We start from the raw sequence: 25,434 nt of genomic DNA on the forward strand, positions 1-25,434 counted from the left end.
AAAGCCCGCCTCTTTACGTCACAATCGCTTGACAACAGCAATATGTCTGCCGCCGACGATTGGCCTCAAAACAGCGCTTTAGAAACAGATGGGTGACGTCACGGATACTACGTCCATATTTTAAACACTCTATGGTTATTAGCCGCAAGTGGCCATAATCAGGGGCCGATTTCCTGGAAATTAGTTGGATTCAGCATTTCCAATTTGGCAACCACCATCAAGGCGCGTCAAAACAACTCTTCAGGAGCCAATGGGTGGCGTCACTGAGACTATGTCCATGTTTTATAGTCTGTCGGACTAACAGGAAATTGTCGAATGAATCTGAGAATTATGATAAATTAAGATCAGTATCATGGCAGAGTTGTTATGTGTTACTAATTAGCGAATGACTGTAACTCTACTGTTGTTTGCGGTAAACTTTAAACTTTGCCCACCGCCAAGACCAGTAATTCTAATCTCACAAAGCATCTAACCAAACAACACACTTATACTGAGCTAGAGAGCCTAGCGCCGCAAACCAATGAGGAGCCACACCATCTAAACAACAAAGACAGGATTTTAAATCACTGCCAGCTCCACAATCTGTAAGCCAGAGATTATTCTATTCCTGTATGTACATTGCTAAAAGGCCCCCCATGATAACTTCAAATGATGGTTACATGCTTCTTTTTCCTAGAATCAGCTAAAAAATAAGAAAAAAATCATGCAGCTTTAAAAGTGGATTTTAATTTGCCATTTTACCGCTGTGAATCCATTACAAACTCAGATAAGCTTGTGTACTTATCTGTCAGCATGCAAATGTCAGTAAAGGTCAAACTAATAGGGAATAAAAAAAGTTGTCAAGAGGTATGCAAAGACTCTACATGAGTACTGAAGAGAAATGTATGTATCTATATGAAGAACAGAAGATGAACAAGAGATTCAGGGTGACACACTTGAACTACAGAGGGCTGACTTCACAGTGAATATCAGAGAGCATCCACTTCACCTGAGTCATTTTAACAAAGAATGGAGCTGCTGCAGAGAAAAATCTTACCACACACAAAAAAAAGTCTAATATAAATTTCTTTGGGGGTAATTTGGGGGTATTATATTAAATAACTTCACATCTTCAAGACAAAAAAAACTTGAATGTATGTTGTCCAAAACTTTTGATTGGCAGTTATTTCTGATCATGTGTACACAAGCGTTAAAGATCAGCACGACATCAGATTTCCTGTAAAGCTGGTGACGTGGGTGTCCTCCATCTGACAGCCGGTGTGCAGCAGGTCGAACACCTGTCACACCTCACTCTCTGCCAATGAAGGCTGAGCTGCTGCCGGACAAACTTTCAATTACATGACATGGTCTAAGTCCGGCCAACGTCAGAAACAGAATGACTCAGCAAGCAGGAGAGGCGGTGCTCTTTAATATGCTCAGCATGAGTCAAGCTACATCTCTTTATTTTGTAGGTTGAATGACTAATTGGTTGAATTTCAAGACATCAAAGTGGAGCATTACGTTGACGCTCTGCTATAACCTAGTTTTACAAAATCATGGACGTGAACGGTATGAAAGATGCAAACCCTCTCTCCTCAATTAATCTTTGAAATGATAGTTATAGTTTTAAAAACATGTAGAGAAACTGAAAACAAGTATCAAATAAAATAAAGAAGTGAAAGATGTAGGATGTTGTGCACTTTTCCTCACAGTTACAATGAACTTCAATTATTACATTGATCTCCAAATGATGTCATCATTTAGATCATCATTAAGGATTCAGTTTGTAAGGCAAGGCTGCAGAAAATGTGAGTTTCATGAACATGCTTTGTTTCATTATACAAATCAAGGTTAAGGTTTGACAACTTCCAACTTTCATGGGACTTCCCATCTTATCACATCTCACTATTCAATCTGTCTCCTGCCCTGATTACTGAGGGAAAAGCTATTTTTAGCTCCAAATATCCAATAAAAGCAAACACCTCTCTGAGGGGCTTTAAATTGAGACAAAGGGACAAGCCAACACCATGGCAAAATAGCATGACACAGCAGTAGCGCTGCAACGCCAGGGGTGCTGTCAGCCACAATCCATTCTCCATCCGTCCAGCAGCTCAGTTAACACGCGGCGTCCCTGAACGCACCTTAATGCCTCTTACAGAGCAGGTAAATCGTTAAAGCAAGCCAGTAACACCTATTCAGAGAACAACAACACATGCACAGGCTTTTCTCAATATGTTAAAACATCTGAAAGTGAAAGCATTGTTAGTGCACTGCAGCATAACAGCTGCAACCTTAAACTGAGCCGGACCGTTAGACAAAGTCTTTAAAGTCTATCATGTGAAATATGTATCTGAGCTGCAGGGAGTTAGCGGTCTCAAAACTGACATCAACAGACAGTTTCTCATGCATGGGAAAGGTTTAATGCCCTCAAATGCAGACAAACTCGAAAGAAATTATGCATATTAAAGATGGATGCAGTTTGTAGTTGAGCTGCAATCTTTTCAGCAAACAAAGTGTCATGCATGAACACCTAAAGCTACTTTATTATTTCTTATTTTTTCCTTTAAACTAGATTAAAGGGGGAATAATGCAAGATGACAAACTCATTGTTGTTCCCTCTAAGCGTGCGCTCTTCCAGGGTCTACCTAATGCAAAATAAGACGTTAAGGATTTCAGCAAACATAGATAGCATAATACCACAAACAAGCTTAATCCCTTCACATCAACACAACAGATGTGAGAGAGGAGGACAATGTGCTGATTTCAACATGCGGCTGCTTGAAAGCAAAAACAAACCGAGGGGTCTGAATCACACCCGTGCGGTGTGAAGTCTCTGATGAGTCAATCATTTTATCATTATAAAAGCTAAGGATGCTGCAAAAATTAAACAGAGTAATGCATTTGTGCTTCCCGAACTGGGGGGTGGGGACCCCCTGTTGTGTCGTCAAAATGGGTCATGAGATGATTTGCAAGATTGGACAAAGGACAACAAAAACAGACGTCTCGTTATGGATATTTGACCAAATTATTCAAGATCGGTTCATGAGTGTCATTGCCAGTGAAGACTGAGATGTGCCAAACAGAAAGCTTGTGAGTTCCTATTTGTGCCGAACTTATTGATCCCGAGGCCAAGAATGAACTTTGTGCTCAAATATAGTAGAGCTTTTCCTCTTCAGGCAACTAAAAACCTTTCTAATGAGCAACATGAGAAGGGCACATCACTCTTTTGTTGACTCAAAATATATGTTACTTATGGGAGTCCAAGAAAAATGTGCTTGACCTCAGAGGGAAAGAACCAACAATTGCGCAGGAAAATTTGTTTTTCTGACAATCCAGAGACAAATGCAACTACAGAAAAAAGGAAGTGAGGTAACCATTAAAGGAAATAACTCACTAAGGAAACTCTTTTGTTCCAGAACAATCCTCTTGTTTGCATTTCAAGATGTAATGGCACAAAAATGTGACAAATAAGCAGAGGAATTCCCTCTTTCCTGCAGACAAATGATCAGATAGTCTGACTGAGAGTATCGTTGATTCACACAGGAGCCACGTCCAGATCAGGACAGGAAACAAAGGTCTTTGGCGCATTCAGGAATGTCCATAAGTTGGTCACAGCAATTCTGAGACAGAGGCAAAAACATGGAGTCCACTTTGTCTCAACACTTCCTGCCTCAGTTCATGGGCTGCTACTGCATTCCACTAAAGTGATGCACACACCTCAGAGAGTGCAGGAAGTTCCTCACTCCACAAACACATCCCTAATTTTACCTCCTGACGCAGCCTCTTGTCTCAGTGACAATGGCAGGAACGAAAAGCGGTGGAGAGGGATGTTTTTCCGGAGGGGAGGGGGGTGCATTGTACCTCGTTTCCTTGAGCGGTGCAGCAGAGAGCGCTGAGAGCCAGCTGGGACGAGAGAACGAAAGGAGCCACATCCGCAGAGAACATCCAAGGTCCAGAGTTTTCCCGCCGGGCGATGACCACGTGTGTCTGGAGACAGAGGGAGAGATTTGTATTGTTCTCCTCTCTCCTCCTCCTCCTCCTCCTCCTCGTCCTCACCCTCTCTACTCCACCTCCCCCCCTCGCTATTAGTGAGACGGATTAACTCCAAGAGCTGCTAGTCCTGAGTGTGTCTGGCTCGCTGTACGCACACACACACACACACACACACACACACACACACACACACGCATCAATTAGGCTTCTCCATGAGATTTAGGCTGACAGACGAAGGCAAACGCACTCCACCAAAACATGACAAGGACGATTGGCCTTCAACTTGAGAATTCACACATGGATGAGCAATTCTCCAAACAGTCTAAAGGCCTAATAAGCCAATTATACGAGGGCTGAATTACATGTGCTGAGGCACACACACACACAACAAACAACTCTTGAAAGTTTGCGATTCATTTTTTGAGTGATGGAGCTTTAAGTCGTCCACCAGAGACAAGAGTGACCTTTGCTTGTCAGCCTCCACAGCAGCAAGAAGTGGAGAGGAAGAGCTGCAGAGACGAGCTTAAAGCGTAAACCTTGATGGAAAAGGAGCGTCGATGGCCGCAGTGACCTGAGCTCTTGCTCCCTGCAGCCCTGAGGTCCGATGTTTACCTGGAGATGACAGTAGATATGACAGCAAGGGGACCTGACAGGGTTGACATTTGTAAGTGAGATCCAACTGAGGCCAGTCCAGTGGGAGTACACTTCCAGTAGAAGAGGTGTCAGAAGGGCAGAGATGTGACTTATTACCTGGATTCATCTCACAAAGCAGACAGAGCCCTGTGGTGCTGGTGTTGTTACCAGAAACACAGCTAGTCATGAATGAGATACATTAGTGCTTATTGAAAAGGAGGACAAAGCAGAAGGCAACTACATGTAAAAAAGCGTATTAAATATAAATAAATATAAAAAAATCACTTATTATAAAACATATATAAAAGCTTAGAATGCTACCTGAAGGTTTTTAAGCATATATGCTATAATGATAGGATATTAGTATATAATAATGATTTATGACTTTCTGTAATGTAGCATTTCCTCAGGGCCACCAGGATTTTGGGACTGAAAAAGGTTTTACATTATGTATTGAAAGAATAAATAACAATGTTAGCAGCTGTTCGAGACACAGGAGTGCTTAGAGCTAGATGCTAACATGATCAAAATGACGAAGCAAAAAAAAAAAAGGAATTTATAAAATGTATTGTTTATCATGTTTGGTTTTTCTAACTTAGCATGCTACTTAACAGTGTATTAGCCATCTACAAGTACAATCCATGCTGCTTCAGAGGCTATAAATGACTCATAGTAACACACAACAATTACATTGTTTGTTAATTTCCTGACTCAAAAAATAATAACTTGAATTTAAAGCACAGTTACATGAGGTAACTTTTCTCCTGAGATCATTTACCACCTTGAAATAATTTTAGTTTCAAATACATTAACTTAAAATTGTGTAACCGTAAAGCATCAATGAGAAACAGCCACTTACAGCTGAAAGTGTACAAATATAACCCTTCTCGATTCTAGTGGGCCAGATAGTCAACAATACTCAAACACAGCAGACTGAATAATTTGAGATTGAGATAACTATTCTGAGTCAGTTTCCAATAAAACAGACACCTCTCTTTCACGACAGTCTTCAATTTCAGCAAACAGTATTTTAAGAGGATTAATATCAAGGCACTGCATTGTAAAGGTTATTTGTATTGAGTTTGAGTGTACTATTGTGCAAGTCTACTGCAAGAGGATCAGGACAGATGAGAGTGTAAGCTCGTCTGAGGAATTTCAAACCCTGCATATAGTATATAATATTGTTCCTATAGGGGTGAGGTAGCTTTGAAGTTTGCAGAAGGAGTTTTGCATGGATTACTGTCAAACATGCAACATCCATCAAAAATATCTCCAACAGATGACTATTGGAGAAATAATGAAGCAATCAGTGCAACTACTCGGCACACTAATTAACAAAGCTAGCTGGGACACCCACTGGCACCATGTCTATATAAAGATTATTTGTGTTTGTGAGTGTGTGTGTGTGTGTGTGTGTGTGTGTGTGTGTGTGTGTGTGTGTGTGTGTGTGTGTGTGTGTGTGTGTGTGTGTGTGTGTGTGTGTGTGTGTGTGTGTGTGTGTGTCTCAGTTTTTAAAATGCTCTCCAGGAGAAAAATGTCTCACCAACAGACGTTTAATTACCAGAGGATGGAGGTCTTTGGTTTGCCTGTGCCATCAGTCATACCTGAATTAATGAATAGGTAAACAGCAGAGGAATAAGCCAGACTCAGCATGGTTTGGACGAGATGTGTGACACCACACATGCTCTCTCTCTCTCTCACACACACACACACACACACACACACACACACACACACACACACACATGGAGTCAGCAGTGTTTACCGTTATGGATGAAGGGGTGGTTTGACACCATGGTAGGGTGGAGATTGGGCATAAAAGAGGAGCAGAGGATGAAGGGGATTTTAATGGTGAAGTTCATAGAGTCGATGATTAAGTGATAAACCACAGATGATACACCCCTTTTGTTCTCCTATCAAACAGGTAATTAATGAGCGACATGAAGCCAATGATTGCTGTGCTCAGTAAGAACACTGCACAAAGGTTCCATTTATCATGACCTGGGAAATTATGCATTTCTAAATTGTAAACAACAAAGAAAAAAGCTGCAAAATGTTACTTTTCAACAGCAGAAACAGGAAAAAGCCTGGGCAATGTGACTTTGAAAACAGATTAAAATGAAAATTTGTTTCAAAAAACATGGATATGTGTTTTCTGTAAAATAATTTAAGCAGTATATGAATTATTCATTCATTACACTTTGAAATAAACTCAAAAGCTGAACCTCTCCATAAAGGCTCTCCTCTGGATTACTTAATATCTGGAATCAAAAGCAATGTGTTAAAATAAATAGTTCAATGTCATGCCTTTGAAACTGTAATTTCGGTGAGCCACAAGGCTCCATTCTGGGGCCACAGCCATTTTACCTGTAGAGACGTTTGCAGCCAGATGTACGCTGATGGCGCAATCTATCCAGGTATCACCAAAGACCCCACAAATAGCTGCAGATTCTTTGAATTTGCAATTGGTCGGTGTCTCACTGTGGCTACAAAATAACTTCTTAACTCTAAACTGTGCAAAACACTGTTTCCATGTGCTTTTCTCTAAGGTTGCAATGATTATAAGATAACTATTGATCAGAAGGAATTACAGAAACTAAATGAGTTCAAATATCTAGGTGTTGTCTTTGGTTCTCAATTAAAATTTGAACCACACATCAACTTTAGATAAAACACATTGGGTGATAAATAAAAGCACAAATAGCAAAGACAAACACTAAAAATTAACTTTTCAAAGTGAAAACAAATATATGGGGGCTGTTCCTTTGAAAGTCGCTTAAAAAAATTTAATGATCGATTATCAATTACTTTGGTGGGTTGTTTTTCCTCTATAGTATTTATAGCACTATATAGTTGCACAATATTAAGTAAAATTGCTTTTTGGGAACAAACAAAGGGAAAAAATCTTTTCAATATGCTTCAAAGAATTATTGATTTTCACAAGTTCAGTTTTCAGTCGAATCATTTTAGCTCTGTATCAAAGAAATAAACATCCAACTTGGTATTTCTTTGCATTTAGTTTTAAAAAGATAGAGGCACGCATGATGTCTTCAGATGAAGCTACAAGGACATAAAATCCACCCAGTGTAAAGAAAAGAAACTGCTCCAGACAAAATGAATGTCAATGGCATTCCAGCGGCCTGTTTACAGCTCTGGTAGTTAAATGTCAAAAGCTCGGCCCCCGGGGGGAATCATGACTGGCTGGGAGAGAACGTGCAGGTGTCTCTCTCTCCATCACTCTGCGGCCTCTCTCCTCTGTCGTGTTAGACCTGGGACAATACAGTGGGATGAGCAGCAGGATCTATTATTAGTGGATAAGTGAAGAATGAAACGAGTGCCCGGGGGGAAAACAGGGGAGCAGGCCAAACCACACTGATATTATTTTAAGAGCTGCTGTGGTGTTAGTTTGTACAAAAGATGACTTTTACACCGCATACAACACAACTCTTCATGAATCACAACTTTAAGGACCATTCCTGTGGTTTTGCACAACGTAGCATCTTTGCTATAAATCACAAACTCATTTGCAAACTGTGTAATCATGTTTTATGTCCCGTTCATTTAAGTTTGTATTCTTCTGCTGTTTGAACTGAAACCTTGTAAAAGATATATTTGCAATCTATTTAATGATCAGAACTTGATTGTCACATCCAGTACGCCTGGTGTAATAGTAAGTAGTATAATTTTCACATTGCCATGCAACATTTTTGAAACTTTCTGTTAGCACATCTTTTTCTGTTCTGTATCCTCAGCCTGTAATTATCCTGTGTGTTTTATTGTTTCTGACGGAGGACAGTATGTGATGCCAGATTCAGTATTTTTGTGTCAGATTAAGGTTGATTTATACTTCTGCGTTGAATCAACGGCGTAGCCTACGCCGGGGGTCTGCGTAGCTCCCGTACCTACGCCGAGGCCTACGCACGTAGCTGACGTGCACCTCCTCCAAAATGTAACTCCCCGTAGAGCCGACGTGGACCGCAAGCTATGTGATTGGTCCACTCGGCGGCTTTGTCTTTCCCGCATTTACAGCACTTCCAGGATCCCGGACATCGGCCGCACATCGGCCGTGAATTTTATCTCCTCCTCTCTATTCTTCATGTAATCATGTCTGTATGATAAACAGCAACATGTATCAGCTGTAGATTAACATGACACGCTCTGAATCAATGTGGAAAAGTAAACAGAGATCGTAGCGGGACCGGAAGCAGGCGGCCGGCTATCAGAGAGACCGCACTGCCCTCAGGCGTTTCGGCGGAGAATTGCTGCGCGACACAGACACACCGACGCACAAGTATGTGGTGCTCATGTCTGCGTCAGCCCCTGCTGCGTAGGGGCGACGCACAAGTATAAATCAGCCTTTACAGTATTGACCGTTTTCTTTAGTATTCGTTTTTTAATAATGCACTGCTTTGAATTCTATCTCACTGAAAAGTGTTCGGCTGCGCTGTCAGCAGATCCACGGGTCAACTTTTTCCTACATTTCTGACAGAGCTATTTTTTAGGCACATTTGTTGTCCGTTGAGTCACCAGCTTTTCACATAAATATTCCACTGCAGTCCTGTAATGAAGCTCTGATGTCACCATGCCTTCGTAGTTTTAAAATGAACCCCACAACAGTGTGCTGTTGGTGTTGGTGTCATACAGGTTTTTACTTTGCCTTACAGTCAGAGCCATGCACAAGTCCCTCAATCGTTAATTATCTGCATTACTTTTTAAAATTGACATTAAACATGGACGTTAGTTGGAAAATATTGTCAAAAGCTTTAACTTCCGTCGCAACGCCATTTTCTTTTTTTAATCACTTGGATTTTATTTCCATTTTTTCAATTTAAGCACAAAAAAAGACAGAGGAAACAAAAAAACCTTTGTAATATTCACAGTTTTTGATAAGTTCCACAGTCATATAACAGTAAGAAGGGGAGCAGCCACCACACACATCCTCTATTCCAAAAAATATAATGTCCATTTTTCCAACCTTGTAATGTACAAATCTTTTCTTAATCTTAGCAGGAAAGTCTTTTCTTCCATTTCATTAATTTCTCTGATGATTTCAAACCAATTTTGTACTGTGGGTGGATCTGCCTGTAACCCGCAACGCCATTTTCACGTTACCTGACTTTATTTCCTGCCAACAAAAGCCACCAATTTAAGTCAGCTGACCTCATTTGTTCCAGACTCCCTGAAGAAACAAGACCACAGACTGAACCTGTTGTTAGTAAATGGCCTTTGAGTCTTCCCAGGAGTATGAACAAGAGAACCCATGGCTCCACCTGGACCGATACTTTGTTTTCAAGTCCAGAGACGGAGAAAAGTTACTTCACGATTGCAGGCTGTCTGTCCAAGACTGTGCTTTTAAAGGGTCACAGTGACACTACATCAACTAACCTAAAACACATGAAGAGGGCCCACTTGGCAAAGTTCACCCTGTTTGGGGAGACAACGAGGGCTGTGGGTATGTGCTGAGAACTAGGATTATCTTTTGGCTCAAGCAGCAACAGCAGCTTGTTGTCGGACTTTCAACAGGTTTTAACGTTAACGTAATTGTTAAGTTCTTTAAAAGTTGAACAGAATTATGTCATAGCTTGTCCCAGTGTTATGGAGGCACCAAAGGCACATGTGAACCAAACAGTGCAAGCTACTGTACTGATACACACACACGCCCAAAGACGGCAACATTACCTCTCTGTTACACCTCTACTATCTCTGATACCAGCTCAGAGGCAGGACGACTTCACCTTACCATTACACCTGTGTGTTTTAAATGGTGGCAAGGCATAACAGCCCTCCTGAACAGGAAATGTAAAAGGGGCTACGAAACCAACAAAAGCAAAGCCAGATGAGGAGAAATGCACTGATTGACTTGCAGTGCATTGATTGCCTAATGAATATCACCTGCACTGCCTGTGAATCCGTTTGCCTGGTGCAGGGAGAGAGGAGGCAGGGTGCTGATATTTCTGTTGACCGCTAAAGCTTTTTACCACCACATAGTAGAATTCTGCAAGTCTATATTCATGAATTACACGTTTGAAAGTATGTTTATCAAGAAGGTCAAATAAACACCCTCGAATTGCAGTAATGGCTTCATGTTTCCTCCCTTGGAGTCAGCGCGTCAGACAGATCCCTGAATTCCCCTCTCTGTGACTAATTAAGTTTTTTTGATAGTCACGCAACACAGGCTAAAGGCTGATTTATACTTCTGCATCGATTCCGCTAAGCTCCCGTACCTAAGCAGACGTCTACGCACGTAGCTGAGGTGCACCTCCTCGAGAATGTAACTACGCGTAGAATCGTCGCGGACTGCAAACCCTTGTGATTGGTCGGCGCGACGGCTTGTTTTTCAGGCATTTACAGCACTTCCGGGATATGGACATCGGCCGCACATCGGCTGTGTATTTCCTCTCTTCCTCTTTATTCTTCATGTAATCGTGTCTGCATGATAAACAGCAACATGTAGCTGCTGTAGATTAACTTAACACGCTCTGAATCGCTGTGGAAAAGTAAACAGAGATCGTAGCGGGGCCGGAAGCAGGCGACCGACTATCAGAGAGACCGTACTGCCCTCAAGTGTTTCGGCTGAGAATTGCTGTGCGGCACGGACACATCCACGCACAAGTCCGCGTCAGCCCCTGCTGCGTAGGGGAGATGCAGACTTGTATAAATCTGCCTTAACTGTTTCCCCCTGCTTTAAGTCTCTATGCTCAGCTAGGCTAATTAACCAAGCTTTAACCCAGCAACTGACAGACATAAAAGCAGCATTTACTTTGTCATCTAACTCATAGGATTTAGTCTGAAAGCACCAAATTATATCTTCAAAGATAATTGCTTCTGAGAGGTCAGATTTTCAAACACAGTGTTGTGGTTCTTTAAGTGTTCAAATGTGTGTGAAAACAATGACGATTTAATAAATCCAACAGAACCAGATGCAGAAAATCCTGTTACATCGCAGAGGGAGGGAGAAACTCGGTGCAGTTACATCAGCACATTTGACACCTCGTATACTACTACAGAGAGCCGCAGTGTTTTTAAAGCACAAACAGCCTGCGCAGTGACCACTGTGTCCAATTTATTTGCAGCTTCTGACAAAGCCAAAACGTCAAGTCATCTCTTCTCCCAAAAGGACACTCATCTCTTCAGGGAGGGAGGAAGGGGGAGGAGGAGTCTAACAGCAGCTTCAGCAGCAGTTTCATTTGGCTCGTGGTGCCTATCGTCCACAAGAGTGCCCCCTCTCTGAGTACATATGAGAAAATCTGGGTGTGAACATGGATTTGGTGGTTCAGCGGCTCAGGGGCAGAACAATGTGAAAGTGTGAAGACAGTGAAGTTTGAAAGACGGAGAAGGGCATTCATATTCCCAGCAACGTCTGCCCATTTTTGTGTGTGTTTTTTGTTGCCATGTTGTTTCTTTCAGCTGCCAAAACTGTACTCACTCCAGCATCAATGTCCTGTCTCCATGGTGATGTGGCTGCCATGAAACCACCATCCCTTGCCACCAATACCAGCGCCACAAACACATCTACAAACGCACACACAAACAAACCAGGCGAAATCCCACCGTGTCATTTAGCAGTTTTCTTTTAAATGCTGCTCTGAGTCTGTAAATTAATTTGCCACCGCTTCTCTCCATCTTATTCAGAATTAATTCTTTCTCAGATTACTAGACAGCTTTTCACCCCCCTGAGGCCACGAATCTCTCAGACTGGAGAGCGAGAAGAGGAAGGAGGAGGAGGAGGAGGAGAAAGGGAGCAAAAACCATACAAAATGCTCTCTAATTGGGGGTGACAGGCACAGAGAGTTTCATATTTGAGGAATCCTCCCTGAGCTGGTTAATGCAATGAGTATGATGAAATGTCAGCTCCCAAGACACCTTTTCAAAAGAAGACATCAGGATCATGCTGTATCAACTCTGCTCTACAATCTACCTGTCATGTGGAGTTCCTAAAGGGATAGTTCACACAGTTTGAAGTGGGTTGGGTAAGAGAGTTATTCAAACAGTGTTTAACTTGTAATTCTGGAGGACTGTGTTAAGCACTTAATTCTGATTGGTCATTACATAGCAACAGTTCATAGTAACAGTCTGTCATTTCTTAATAGCAGACCATTGTTATGAAGAACAGGCAGTTTCTAGGGATGCAGCTCTAGAGGACAGAGTAATCATAAAAATGGGCAGAAGGAAATCCAGTTAATTTGATGACAGTTGACAGTGGAGATAAATACAGTGGCGATAAGGAAGGGTAGGTTAAGACCATAGACTGTATAAAATATGGACGTAGTATCCGTGACGTCACCCATCTGTTTCCGAAGGGCTGTTTTGAGGCCAATCGCTCAACAGCAACCACATTGCTGCTGATTGCGACATAAAGAGGCAGAGTTTGAGCCTCCTAGCCAACAGCTACAGTGTTCCCACCTGTCAATCAAGTCAGCTGTGCCTCTCATTGGAAGACTTGTAATCTTAATATCTTTGAAATTGCCGCTTTAGAAAAAAATTCCGCCCCTCTACAGTGTGTGCCAATCCAGAAATGAGCTATCCAGACTACACACGTCTTTTGTACCAGGATGTAAACATGTTTATTTCTGCTGTAAAGATCGCCTTTTTTGAATTGGTGTGTATGTGGTTTCAGGTACTTCTGGAGCCTCAAATGGATCCTTGATGAACTGCAGTTTTTAGCACTCCTGCATTGGACTCCTATTTTTAGACCGGAGGTTGCCGCTTGGTTAAGACAGGTTACAGAGATTGGAGACAAAAACTGAAGATGGCCCATGAGGTACACTACTACAGCATTTAAGAACTGAAAATGGAAAGGGGGAGTGTCATAGATTCTGACAGTGACAGACAGAAAAGCTCAATCAGATGATGTGCTGCTCCGTGTGGTTGTTTACCTTGTTTTACTTCCCCATCATAGAAATGCTCAGTTTAACATGAGTAATAACAGCTACATTAGCTAATTTCACAAAGGCTTAATGTGAATGACAGCTAGCTTGGCTGGTTTAAGAAAATGCTCTGTTTAATGTGTAAAAGCATCAAAGCTAAGCTAGCTTGTTTAAGAAATGTCCAGTTTAATGTGAGTAATAACAGCTAGCTTAGCTCATTGTAGGCAAATGCTCAATTTACTGTGTCAAATAGAGTTGCCACCCGTCACGTTTTTCCCAGAATTGTTCTCTTTTTTCGCCAGCTGTCCCAGCAATATAAAAATCTCTCCCGGCACACAATTTGTCCCATTTTTTGGGGAATGCAAAAACCTTATTTGATATCCTTTGTTCTGTAGTCTAGAAAGGTCCCCCATGCTTCTGCGGCAATTTAAAATTGTCTCTGTTTTCTTCCCGTCTATACGTATGTCACACACACGTGCCCTAGCGCTCAAAGCGGCTCAAGCAGGGAGGGAAGCTTGACCGAAGAGAGACAGCAAGCTGAGGTCTTCTTTTGTCCAGCGAAAATCTCAGTAAAATATGAAGAGAAAAACGAATTGGAAATCCACGCAAAAACAAAAAGGCATCAAGCTGTGGTATCAAACAAACAAACAGGCAGCCATTGCAACTTTTAGGACCAGAAAAGGTTCACCAGAAGAAGATTGCAGCGGCAGAGCTTACCAGTGTCCTATGTCCGAATTTTATTTTCATTTAGTCAGTCTGAACTGGTAATAGTGGCCGAGTCCTCCTCCCCAAACAATTGATGGAGTGTCCCTTTTTTTTCACAAATCCAAGGTGGTAACCCTAGTTTAAGAGCAGCAAAGCTAAGTTAGCTTGTTAAAGAAATGTTCAGTTCCATGTTAGTAATAACAGATAGCTAAGCTCATTTTAATATATATTCAACTTTATTTGAGTAATAAAAGCTAGCTTAGCTCATTTCAGGATATGCCCCATTTAATGTGTAAAACAGCAAAGCTCAGTTTGCTTGTTAAAGAAATGTCCACACAAAGTTTGTTAGTCTAAGCTAGCCTCTAAATTCTCTGTCCAGAAATGCTGACACATAGACAGCATGCATAGAAATACAGAACTTCTAAATGTTCAAAGGAAAAGGTAAGAGCTGTCTGAAGTAGATTTTACTTCAATCCCTCTCAGAACTGATACATAGCTTTGCTTCTGTGTCAGTGCTCAAGCCTCCTTCTTCAAACAAAGGCTGTTCTGACCCCTGTGTACTGTTGATTTGTACCACAAACAACCCCCTGCAAAAAATCATAAACCCCAGAGCTTTAAATGTCGCTTTGAGACTAACTTCCGTGCTTGAAGAGTAATTTGGCACAAATGAGAACACTCTGTCGCAGTCTGATGAAACCTCCTCCTTCCTCCCTCTTCTATATATCCACTTTTACCTCATGTGACCTCACCGAAGGCTTCACTCTCTCCTTGCCAAGCGCTGCACATGAGGAACACCAGCCCCACTGCTCCTCAGCCCATCAATCAGGCTCTCCAGCAGCCATGAAATGAGCCATATGCGGCACAGGCAGGGCACAGACAGAAAACAACGGTTTTATAAACTCAAGAGCTTCATTTCCTGGTATTCGCACTGCCTTGACTTGGACTCAAACAGCCTGAAGGAGGTTAGTAAGTCACAAAATTAAACGCTAGCTTTGGCACTGTGATGACAAATGCAGTGGGTGTGTGTTCGTTTATTTGGAAAGGATGCTTCAATTTGGTTGGCAAGGTAAAACAGAGATGGCCGAGCATTTAAGACACAATAACAGAGTTGTTCCCCCTTCACCTCAATCCTCCACAACAATTAGCTGCTGACAGTGACATAGCAGTCTGATAATAAGCTCTGCCATGGGGAGGGGTCTCTTCAGTCCCCGGCATATGGTGCCACTTTAATCTGCAGCCTCTATCAGATGAGTCTGGCTGCTAGACAAGGTTTGATTTTTAACCGACTGCATGCTCAAAAGCTTCCAGAGAAAAACAAAGGAGACAGAATATGAATATAATTTGCTGTATCCAAAAGCTGACAAGTTCTCACAAAGTATAAATGAAAAGATCTTTATGCTTTTTGTTGTTGCGCTGAAAGAACAAATATCCAGATTGAAGAAGTTGCCAAGGAAACCAGAGACTTGAAGCTCTTTCTCTCTTCTTTGACTTGATAGAAAGCACTTTTCTAGGCGAGAGCAGGGCCATTTGCTTCCTCGCCGGCCGGGGTCACAACCCACCGTCCATTAAAGCCTGAGTAATCCTCATAGGTGAGCCTAGCCTGAGACCCTGTAATCATCAGGCTGACACCTGCTTGCATTGTCCTCCCTCTATCACATGACCCCTTTTGGGGCTGGGTTTGCAGGGGTAACATGTAACCCCCTAGGACTTGTTCTCCCCCAGGCCCTCTCATAATCCTATTAGACCCAGTCATCTGCGCTGAATTAAAAAAATGTGATGAATGATCCTTAAACACAAAAACCTCTGTGTCCTAAAGAGTCCCTGTGAGTCATTTTTGAGGGCACGACACCTCTCACGCAACAAAAAATGAGAAGAATTCTGCCATTTTTCTGGACCAATTTTCACATTGGGTGCAACACTGTCGGATTAAAGGAGCTCTTAGATGTTAGCAACACTGGAGGAGGAAAATAACTGTGGTCTGACAAGAATCTGCAAAACTTAAAGACCATTTTAATGAGAAAAAAAGTTGAATAGACAAGAGTTTAGTTCAGCCTTATGACCCTAATACACAAAAAAACTTTCAACTTCTGAGTGTTTATCTTACAACAAAATACAACTTTCAATATATCTACAATTACTACTTGATTTTAAAGTATTACTGCAGTATGCTGAGGATATCTCCTAGCTTTTCTACCATGCCTCATGGACTTGTTTGTGACCTACCCTTTGAACACCACGAAATCCAACGGGTATTATAGTGCAGCTCTGAGGGATCATCCTGAAGTTTGACATAAGCAGGTTAAATATCTGACAATAAGGCAGCCCTTTGTTGGTGCTTTAAGGGGACATTTCTACTATTTTCTTCTGACTAAACCTAGTTATTATTGATTATATAAGCTTGTATATTAGACGATTAGAAAACTAAGCAAAGATAAATAGTCTGTGGACATGCTAGTGGCTCTGTGAGGCTGTGTTAAGACAAAGTGTGACCATGTGACCACTGCAAAAAAGTCAGTTTCTCTGGTTTTACTATCTATAGGTATGTGATTGAGTAAAATGAACAGTTTTGTTTTATTCTATAAACTACTGACAACATTTCTCCCAAATTCCATATAAAAATATTATAATTTAGAGAATTTATCTGCAGAAAATGACAAAAGGTCAAAATAACAACATAGATGCAGTGTTTTCACACTTGTATAATGCAAAGAAAACAAGTTAATATTCATTTTCAAACACAACACTCAATACTGTCTCAATACTGCGTCTTGGCGTGCTCTCCACCGGTCTTTCACGCTGTCGTTGAGTGACTTTATGCCACTCATGGTGCAAAAAATTCAAGCAGCTCAGCTTTGTTTGATGGCTTGTGACCATCCATCTTCCTCTTGATCACATTCCAGAGGTTTTCAATGGGGTTCAGGTCAGCAGATCGGGCTGGCCATGACAGGGTCGCGATCTGGTGGTCCTTCATCCACACCTTGATTAAGCTAGCTGTGTGGCATGGAGCATTGTCCTGCGGTCTTTTGGCCTCTGGCAAGCAGTTACAATGCACACACCTGTCAGTCGACTCAGCCTCTAATTATGCAAATCCGAGTAACTATTAGCCTTAAAAATAAACAAGCTAAAACCTGTCATGTGTATGAATCATGAAAAAAGAGCTATTTATAAAAGGGTATATCCTCAGGGGATAAAAGCCAGTTATAGCTCCTGTTGTAAGTGGGGTTTCTTAAGACAAACACCAAAGACTTAATTTTCCATTGTTCACTTTCCAAAAAGCAATATTCAATGTTGGGATGATGTTAGAGTGGAGGGACCGTGATTACAACTTGACTGGAAGGTGAGCATACATCAAGATATCTGTGTATGGGGATGTATTAAATGCATAGTCATCATCCTGCATGCAACTGGAACATGAAACTAGAAAATTCACAACAGCAATTTCTCCCCTCATCTTCTGTACATAAATACAGAATCAGTTTCCAGTTATTAGGGTTTTGGGCTCATCCTCTGGGTACCATAAATGACATAAGTTACTAACATTTGTGCCAGTCAATCGAGTTCATAATGAGATGTTTAACTAACTAAGAAAACCCTCTTGGCAAATTGCACCAAAGAAGAAAAGTCATGGATCATTTAAGTCAGGGGTTCCCAAAGTGTTGGTCGGGACCCCCTGGGGGGTCGTGAGACACAAATGGACACAGAATGTTTTTTTTTTCAAGTTTTCTAAAAATGTTTTTTTTTTTTTTTTCTGTATTTTTTTTCTGTATTTTTTTTCTTTTTCTCTTTGTTGGTTTTGTATTAATTTGTTTACTTGCGGTGAACAAAGAAATACTGAAAAATGCAATAAAAAAAGTTGAATGACAAAAGTTATCTAAAAATAGTACATTTTACTCATTTATAGTGAAAGATATCGACAAAAACAGTAGCTAAACTTGAAATAAAACCTTGAAAATAGAAAATGTAATGAGTTTGACTCCTTAGTTTAGGGTTAGTGACCAGTTAATTATCAAAAGTATCAGTAGCAGTAGGTTAATTCCTTCAATTGCACAGGAAACAGCCACATGAATGAATTAATGAATGAAGCCACATTAAATCACTTTGAGGGACAGTGAGGGTCGCAAGTCTTTGGTACCTATATTTTGGGGGTCACGGGCTGAAAAGTTTGGGAGCCCCTGATTTAAGTCATAAGGGCTCATCCTCAGGGCACTATGAATATCAGCACAAATTTTATCAAAATCCATCTGAGGTTTTTTAATCTGAATCAAAGTGGTGAACCAATTAAAGAGCAACATCTCCATCCTGAGAGATTTTACTGGCAACCTCAAGAATAAAGCTCCAGTCCTTTCCAAAGCTTGACTGTTTGGAAAACCTTGATTCCAGCCTTAACTCCAAATCCCCCTTTTCTACTACAAGCTACAAACGAGCCTTTTTGTGCGTTTTAACTCTCTGGAGATCTACTACACATGTTCCTCGACCCGCTGTATTAGCTCCATCAAATACTTCCCACAATCTCTAAAAGCAACACTGAGAAATCACCTTACATAACATATTGACAGGGCTACTTCCTGAGGGGGGACTTACTGAGCCCTTTTTGCCCCTCAGGTCTCTCTTGGCACAGAGGGTGACCATCAGTGGGTGGAGATGCAGATCGGAGTGGCATGGCTGCAGCAGAGGAATGTGAGGAATTCCCCTTGTAAACACCTCATGCTCGAATGGTCACTGCAGTCTTATCTCCCCGTGCCAATCGCTCTCTTTAATCATCATAATGGGGAGTTATTCATTACCACCGCCCCCCCTCCTCTGCTTTTCCTGTGGCCTCTGCATGCTCAGGGCAGGTGGGGTTGCTTCTGCTTAGAGCTTTGTTTACCTGAGGCCCCCCATGATGGTGGTGGTGTACTATAGACTCTGATACCCCCCAACAGGTGAACACAGCCTGCTCTGATACTACTGTATGCAGTACAATACCTTTCAAATGTCAACAGCTTGAAAGAGGGTTTTTCAGTTCTGCACAGCCAGCTCAGGCTCCGTCTCGTCCTATGGGAACGCTCTTTAACTGATAGGATCATAAGTGGGTAAAGGAGGGGAATTTATTTTTTTTCCTCTTGGTTTCAATAGAGCGGCTTTTCGCTTTCTTTTCAATGTGCTACCTCCCCCCGTGGTTCCTGTGTACGAGCCCCCTCTCAGCTTTAATGAAAGCAGCTGAGAGCCTTCCTTAATACGGCGTGGCATTAAAAAAAGCACAGGAAAGGAAACATGCAAGCACAGGCAGGGTGTTTTTTCCTCTCTTTGCAAAGGTGAAATCCTGTTTCGGCCACTTTTGTTTTCACCATGATGGAGGAAGGTGCAAAGTCCATCCTGAGCACATACTGTGTAGCGCGAGGGGGCCCATGAGGGCTGCATTCCACCTCATGGTGTACCACTCACTACCAGTCATGAGGGACGCTTACTTACAACTGTGAAACCCGCTCACACTGCCATGGCTGCATTCCCAAAAAGTTTCCCATCAACTCAGACTTTCTACTGCCAGAGTCAGAGACCAGATTTTTTCCCTTTTCCTGAAACTTCCCCTGATACGTTTATATAAGGAGGTCTGCTGCCCTGGATGGGACAAGCTGATATTTTCCGGGTGTTTGTCAGTGTTAGCGTATACTTTTCCTGACACTGGTGATAAGAGAGCAGCTGTGGAGATTGTTCTGCAGCTGAACTCTGAATATTCTTCCAAATGTTGACAGTAGATATCCATTCACCGAGGAAGGTGTTGAAATGACTGACACACGCATTTTTGCCTCTGTCGTTTAGACAAAAGCAGAGAGAATTGGTAGGATTTGTTGCTGACAACCTTTCAGGAAAATCCTTTTGGCGAAATAAAATGATAGCTTTTTTCTTTCTCCTCTAGCTTATCTTGACTTCATGAGCTTTTATGCCTTTGGGGGGATTTACCACCCACAAATCTTCATGAGCTATCCATACTGTGATGTCTGTTGTAACAAAGTCTGATCAGGGTTTACAGAAGGTTATTATTGAGCAATTAAGCTATTTATTTTTCTGTACACTAATTGCTTTAAAATCCCCATTTATATACTACCAAAGCCTAAAGTAACGTCTATCATCACATGTTCTTCTACTCAATGCACCAAAATCTGAAAATATCAGATTCCAAATGATCCTCACACTAAGAGGCTAAACCCTTTGTGTGTAAGTATTTATCTGTGCTAACAGAGTAGCTCTTGGGAGTAAAAACTCTGGTCAAACTCTAGTCTAGACTTAAATATTCCAAAACATATTGATAGAATCTTAATGTAGTTCTGTAGCCTGTAGACAGCCATGGCCCTCAGAGGATGAACCCTTTTGAACTCTCCAACATATTTGGTCTAGCACATTTTATTGTAAATGCTTAGACTACTACTTGAAAGATTGTCTTGAAATTTGGCACGCACATTCATGATGCCCCAGAGGATAAATTCTAACTACTTTGGGGGTCACTGAACTTTTTCTCTAAACCATCATTAAGACTAACAACATTACCTCATCACCTTCAGCTGTGCTTTCTTTCCAGTGCTAAAAAGCTGAATTTTGTATGTTAATTTAAAGATGGTAAACTTAGACCATGAGCTTGGCCCACTGATTTACCTGCTTACCATAGGTTGCTAGCAGGCTAATTTTAGCATTAATCCAAAGACTGTACACTCCCATTCCTGTCGTCTGATTGATTACTTTATTGCAACTACAACTTGCAACAGAAAAAAGGCCCAGCAGAGGATGTACTTCCTGCGTCAGCTCAGGAAGTTCAACCTGCCCCAGGAGCTGCTGATCATGTTCTACAACTCCATCATCCAGTCTGTTCTGTGCACTTTCCTTTCACTGTCTGGTTTGGCTCTGCAACCAAACTAGACAAACACAGACTGCAGCAGACTATAAGGACTGCAGAAAAAATCATCGGTGTCGACCTACCCCCCATCCAGGACTTGTACCGGTCCCTGGCCAGGAAACGGGCAGGTAGCATCACCGCTGACCCCTCACACCCTGGACACAAATTCTTCAAACTCCTCCCCTCCGGCAGGCGCTACAGATCACTGTGCGCCAAAACAACCCGCCATAAGAACAGTTTCTTCCCCCAGGCTGTCACTCTGATGAACACTAAACCATAACAGTGTCATACCTGTCAGATAAATACTCTCTGTAAATATACATGTAGATACACAATGCAACAATTTTCCAACCAGAATTCCATATTTCTATTTTTTGTATTATTTAACTACTATTTTATAATGTAAAAACTACCTCTGCTACTCACCACTGCACTTTATCATATTATTTTAGCCTGTACATATTAGTCAAGCCTATTGTTGTTTCTTTGTATTTATAGCTAAGGTTATTGTTATTATATTTTATTTTATTTTTTATTGTAGTTCTTATTCTTATTCTTATGCCTTGTACAAAGAGAGCACAGTTTACTAAAGTCAAATTCCTTGTGTGTTCAAGCATACTTGGCGAATAAAGCTGATTCTGATTCTGATTCTGATTCTGATTCTGATTCTATTTTCACAAAAACACTTGGGTTACATGGTTGATGATTCATTCACTGACTTGGGTTGTACCTGACTCAGAATGTTGACATCTGAGTCAGATTTGAATGTTCAATGCAAAGCTTTTATTGTCAGTCCCTTTAGTTGCATCAATGCACCAAATGAAACCGCTACGTTAGCCTAGATGAATCTTAAGTCAGACGATGGTTTTCCAAAATCACCAGCACTTGGCCAGACATGAAGACATTCCAGCAGCTATGTTACTCAGTACTTCAAGTCAAGTTTTGTTCCATCATTTAACAGAATTAAGGATTTGGTGAGCTTAAGTTTACATCGGCTTAGGTACCTACCCAGAAGCCTGAGTGCAAAGCATTTGAGAGACTGAATTTTTGTCAGACTATTTTATTCACTGCATTACTAGTTAGTTCCCACCTTTGTTCTGCTGAAGATTTGTCTTCAGGTGAAAACCTTGCAAAGTAATCCTAACCTCAAAACAGGTAGATGTAACAGGCTCTTACATGTACCTATACTTTGAACTGTCTTGTTATAGGCTAATTACATAAAATCTACTTATTATTAGTCTAGATGATACTGTGAGGATCTCTAAACTCCATAATATCCTTACTCTGGTTCTTTTGTTTTTTCATCTCCTGCTGTTATTCCACTGATTCTGTTTGCTCCCTCCCCTCCTCAATTGTGTTCGATTCCCCTGAGGCTGTCAGCTAAGGCGAAGTTATCATCCTACTCTATCCTCTTATTCATCATATTATTTTGGGTATATCTTTAATGTCTGTGAAGGTTCTCAGTCATCCAGGGCGCGGAATCAAAAAGCTTGAATCGCTTCAAGAATTTCTACCAGTCCAGTTGCCTTGTGGATCAAGATTTGGAGTATATCTTTAATGTTCATGTTATAACATTGGTCGCTACCTCTTAACGTTTCAATGTCATTTTTCTGTCACTGAACTGATAAGCAGCTGTTTTAAGAGTCAATGCAGCTAGCTTAAAGTTACGTCAAGTAATGCTAACTTGTTCTATTTGTGTAGCTGGAGCAGGCAGCAGGCTTAACATGGGAATTCTGTTTTAATGAGAATCAACTGTAGTGAAACGTAAAGAGATCATGATACCATAGTATCTGTCCTCTTTAACCAGCACAATGCAGATGTTTACCAGCGGAACTAAGCACTGACAGTAGCTCAGCCAGCAGCCCCCCCCATGATGTCCTGAGTCTGCGTGTGTTTGAAGCAAATCACTGATTCTGAATGTGAAACTGACTTAATGGTTTAAATCACCCTGTTCCATTGTTTTGGGACAGTAGAGGCCTCAGGGAGTAATTTGGCTCATGAATGATGAGCACAGCAGGGTCAATTTGAGACTGGGCTTGCAGAGTGGCATGTCGATGCTGCTGCAGTGCTCTGTGCAAAATGAAGCACCTATAATGCTGAAGTGCAGATGTTAACTTGGGGTCCTCTTGAGTGATAACTCAAAAGTTGGAGGAGTGACTCATTTACTTTCTGCTCTATATTTACTGGATGTAAGATGAACTTAAAACTCTGTCAAACAAATTTAATTCAGGGAAAAGTTGCTGGAAAAAAAATCAATCTATGAAGTTTATGTACCTCTAAATGAGTCTGCAGGATATCTCTGCGGACATAAAACTGGTTCCTGAGCATGGCGCCGAAGGAATAAATGTCCTCATTAGTATTAAGTGCTTCACTCATATGTTCCTTAATACCCATTCTTGGTATCACAGCATGTCAGCCTGCCCTGAGGAAGCTGTCAGCTACAGATGTCAATCCCCCCGCTGACCCGTCTCCCTCCCCCAAAACACTGCACACAAACACATGGCACTGGAGGATAGTTCCCCCCCTTCTAACAAAGGAATGGGGGGTTTCTGTGGAGAACAGGCAACCAAACATTCCTGGCACAATGGAGAGAGTGGTCGGCAGCTTCAATTAGTACACACTTTAAACTGAGCTCTATACGAACCCACTGTGCTCCAACACAAAGCTCCAATGGAGTGTTTGGTGTTGCCAGTGTGTTCGTGGTGGTCTCACATTTTAAGAGAGTTTCACCTATTATCTGCTTTGTTGCCACAATGAAATAAACCTCTTGAAGGGCACTTAGGGCAAAGATTTGCAAGTTGCAAGATTGATGGGTTTCTCTCTTTCCAAAAACTTTGTTTTGGAGGTGAAGTGCTAACACTATACCCTTTGCTTTAAATGAACCACAGCCAGCAAGATCAAGGAATCCTTGCAATTAATCTTTCCAGGAATCCATCATCACTAAAAGTCTAATGAAACATTTCAGGGCACATGTTCTGAATGACCCATGATACTCCTTTTTAGGACTTTCATACAGACTGTTGAATCCTCACAACACATCATCAAATGGAGCCATCATTATAAAAAGAAATTCCTCATCTACTGTTGAGTACAATTTGGTTTTCCTTGAAGATTTATGAGATCTGACCAGCTGCAGTGAGTATGTCCCTGTCTTGATATCAGCACCTCTCTACACTTTGCACTACATTACATGATGCACTGATCCAATAGGACACACTGTATTTGGGGATTTCTTGCAGCGTTGTTGGATGCAGTGATTGGGTGCGTATGTGTGTGTGGAAGTCTCTGCTGCTAAACGAGGATTTTAACACATCGGATGCTTCACACAATCAATAGACATATATATAGCAAGAGCAGCCAATGAAACCTACCACAGGTGCAGAGCAGAGGCAGGGCTGTCTGATCTGAAGTAGAGGAATAAACTGATGTACTCACCTACTACACAAGGTGCGCCGTAACGTCGGGTACTTGGCGTATCCGAGAGAAACGAACCCCCCAAAAAAGCCGCTGTGTCACACCATCCAGGCGCACATGTTTCCCCAGTCCCCACCGATGAAATGTCACAATCACGAGCTGCTGCTTTAGAAACACAGCCAGCGGACTGCGGGAGCGGACCTCTTGTCGCTGTGGGTCGCAGGCGGCGCAGCGTGTCCAAGCGCTGGATGGATGAGATGCGTTTAGGGCGCCACCCCTCGCCGGACCTCTGGGACTCTGCGCACACCTTCTCCTATACCTCACACTTGACGCTGTAAATAGTGGGACACGAACTGAAGACAGCAGCGTGCTTCAGCGGACACCGGGTGGATGAAACGGTGATGCGTGTTTTGCTCGTTAGTGCGTGGTGCGCAATTAGAGAGGCGTCGGTGCCACCCACTAACGGGGGGGATCTCGTGGAGAGTGTACGGGCAGGGAATTTTAATGAGGACTGCTGCAGAGTTTGCTCCCTGCACGGGGAGTCGTACTCACAGGGACACCTTAAAGTTATCTCACAATCCCCAGCAACTTAAAGCAACATATATCTGTGGGGTGGTATTCAGACCTGATCATGTGGTAGAATGTGAATGTCCCTGTTTCCCAACTGACCTGTGTTTTCTTGATCTCCTTTAAATCTAACACAAGTAATTTATGTACCCTGTTGTACCTTACAGCTGAAGTGCTTGTTTGTTTGTTTGTGTATGTGTGTATACATATCTATATATCTATACATAATTACTTTGTGTCTCATTTATTTAATTTCGGTCATTTTTGTCATTTGTAATTGGTTTAAAGTCGTGACCACTTGTTGTTGGCAATACTAATGTTCTTGTTATAAAAGAAAATTTGAAAATTTGAAAAATGAAGTGTTCAAAAAATAAATAAATAAATAAATAAATAAATAAATAAATAAAT

General features: G+C 41.6%; 1 protein-coding gene across 3 annotated transcripts in view; it reads right to left on the minus strand.

Annotated features, from left to right (window-relative positions):
• The window catches only part of tmem108 (transmembrane protein 108), a 66,907-nt gene extending 41,961 nt beyond the window's left edge, over positions 1-24,946 (minus strand). The window contains exons 1-3 of one of the 3 annotated variants that reach the window (XM_034705863.1): positions 6,371-6,396; positions 6,167-6,209; positions 3,841-3,966 (exon numbers count right to left, since the gene is read on the minus strand). In XM_034705863.1, coding sequence (XP_034561754.1) covers positions 3,841-3,966; positions 6,167-6,200 — 160 coding nt within the window. In that variant the 5' untranslated portion in view covers positions 6,201-6,209; positions 6,371-6,396. Of the gene's footprint in view, positions 1-3,840; positions 3,967-6,166; positions 6,210-6,370; positions 6,397-24,480 lie in introns of those variants that run through there. The other 2 variants (XM_034705865.1, XM_034705864.1) reach the window with 2 other exon arrangements.
• Between the last annotated feature and the right edge of the window lie 488 nt (positions 24,947-25,434).

This window comes from Notolabrus celidotus, chromosome 17, assembly GCF_009762535.1.
Source record: "Notolabrus celidotus isolate fNotCel1 chromosome 17, fNotCel1.pri, whole genome shotgun sequence".
NCBI lineage: Eukaryota > Metazoa > Chordata > Actinopteri > Labriformes > Labridae > Notolabrus > Notolabrus celidotus.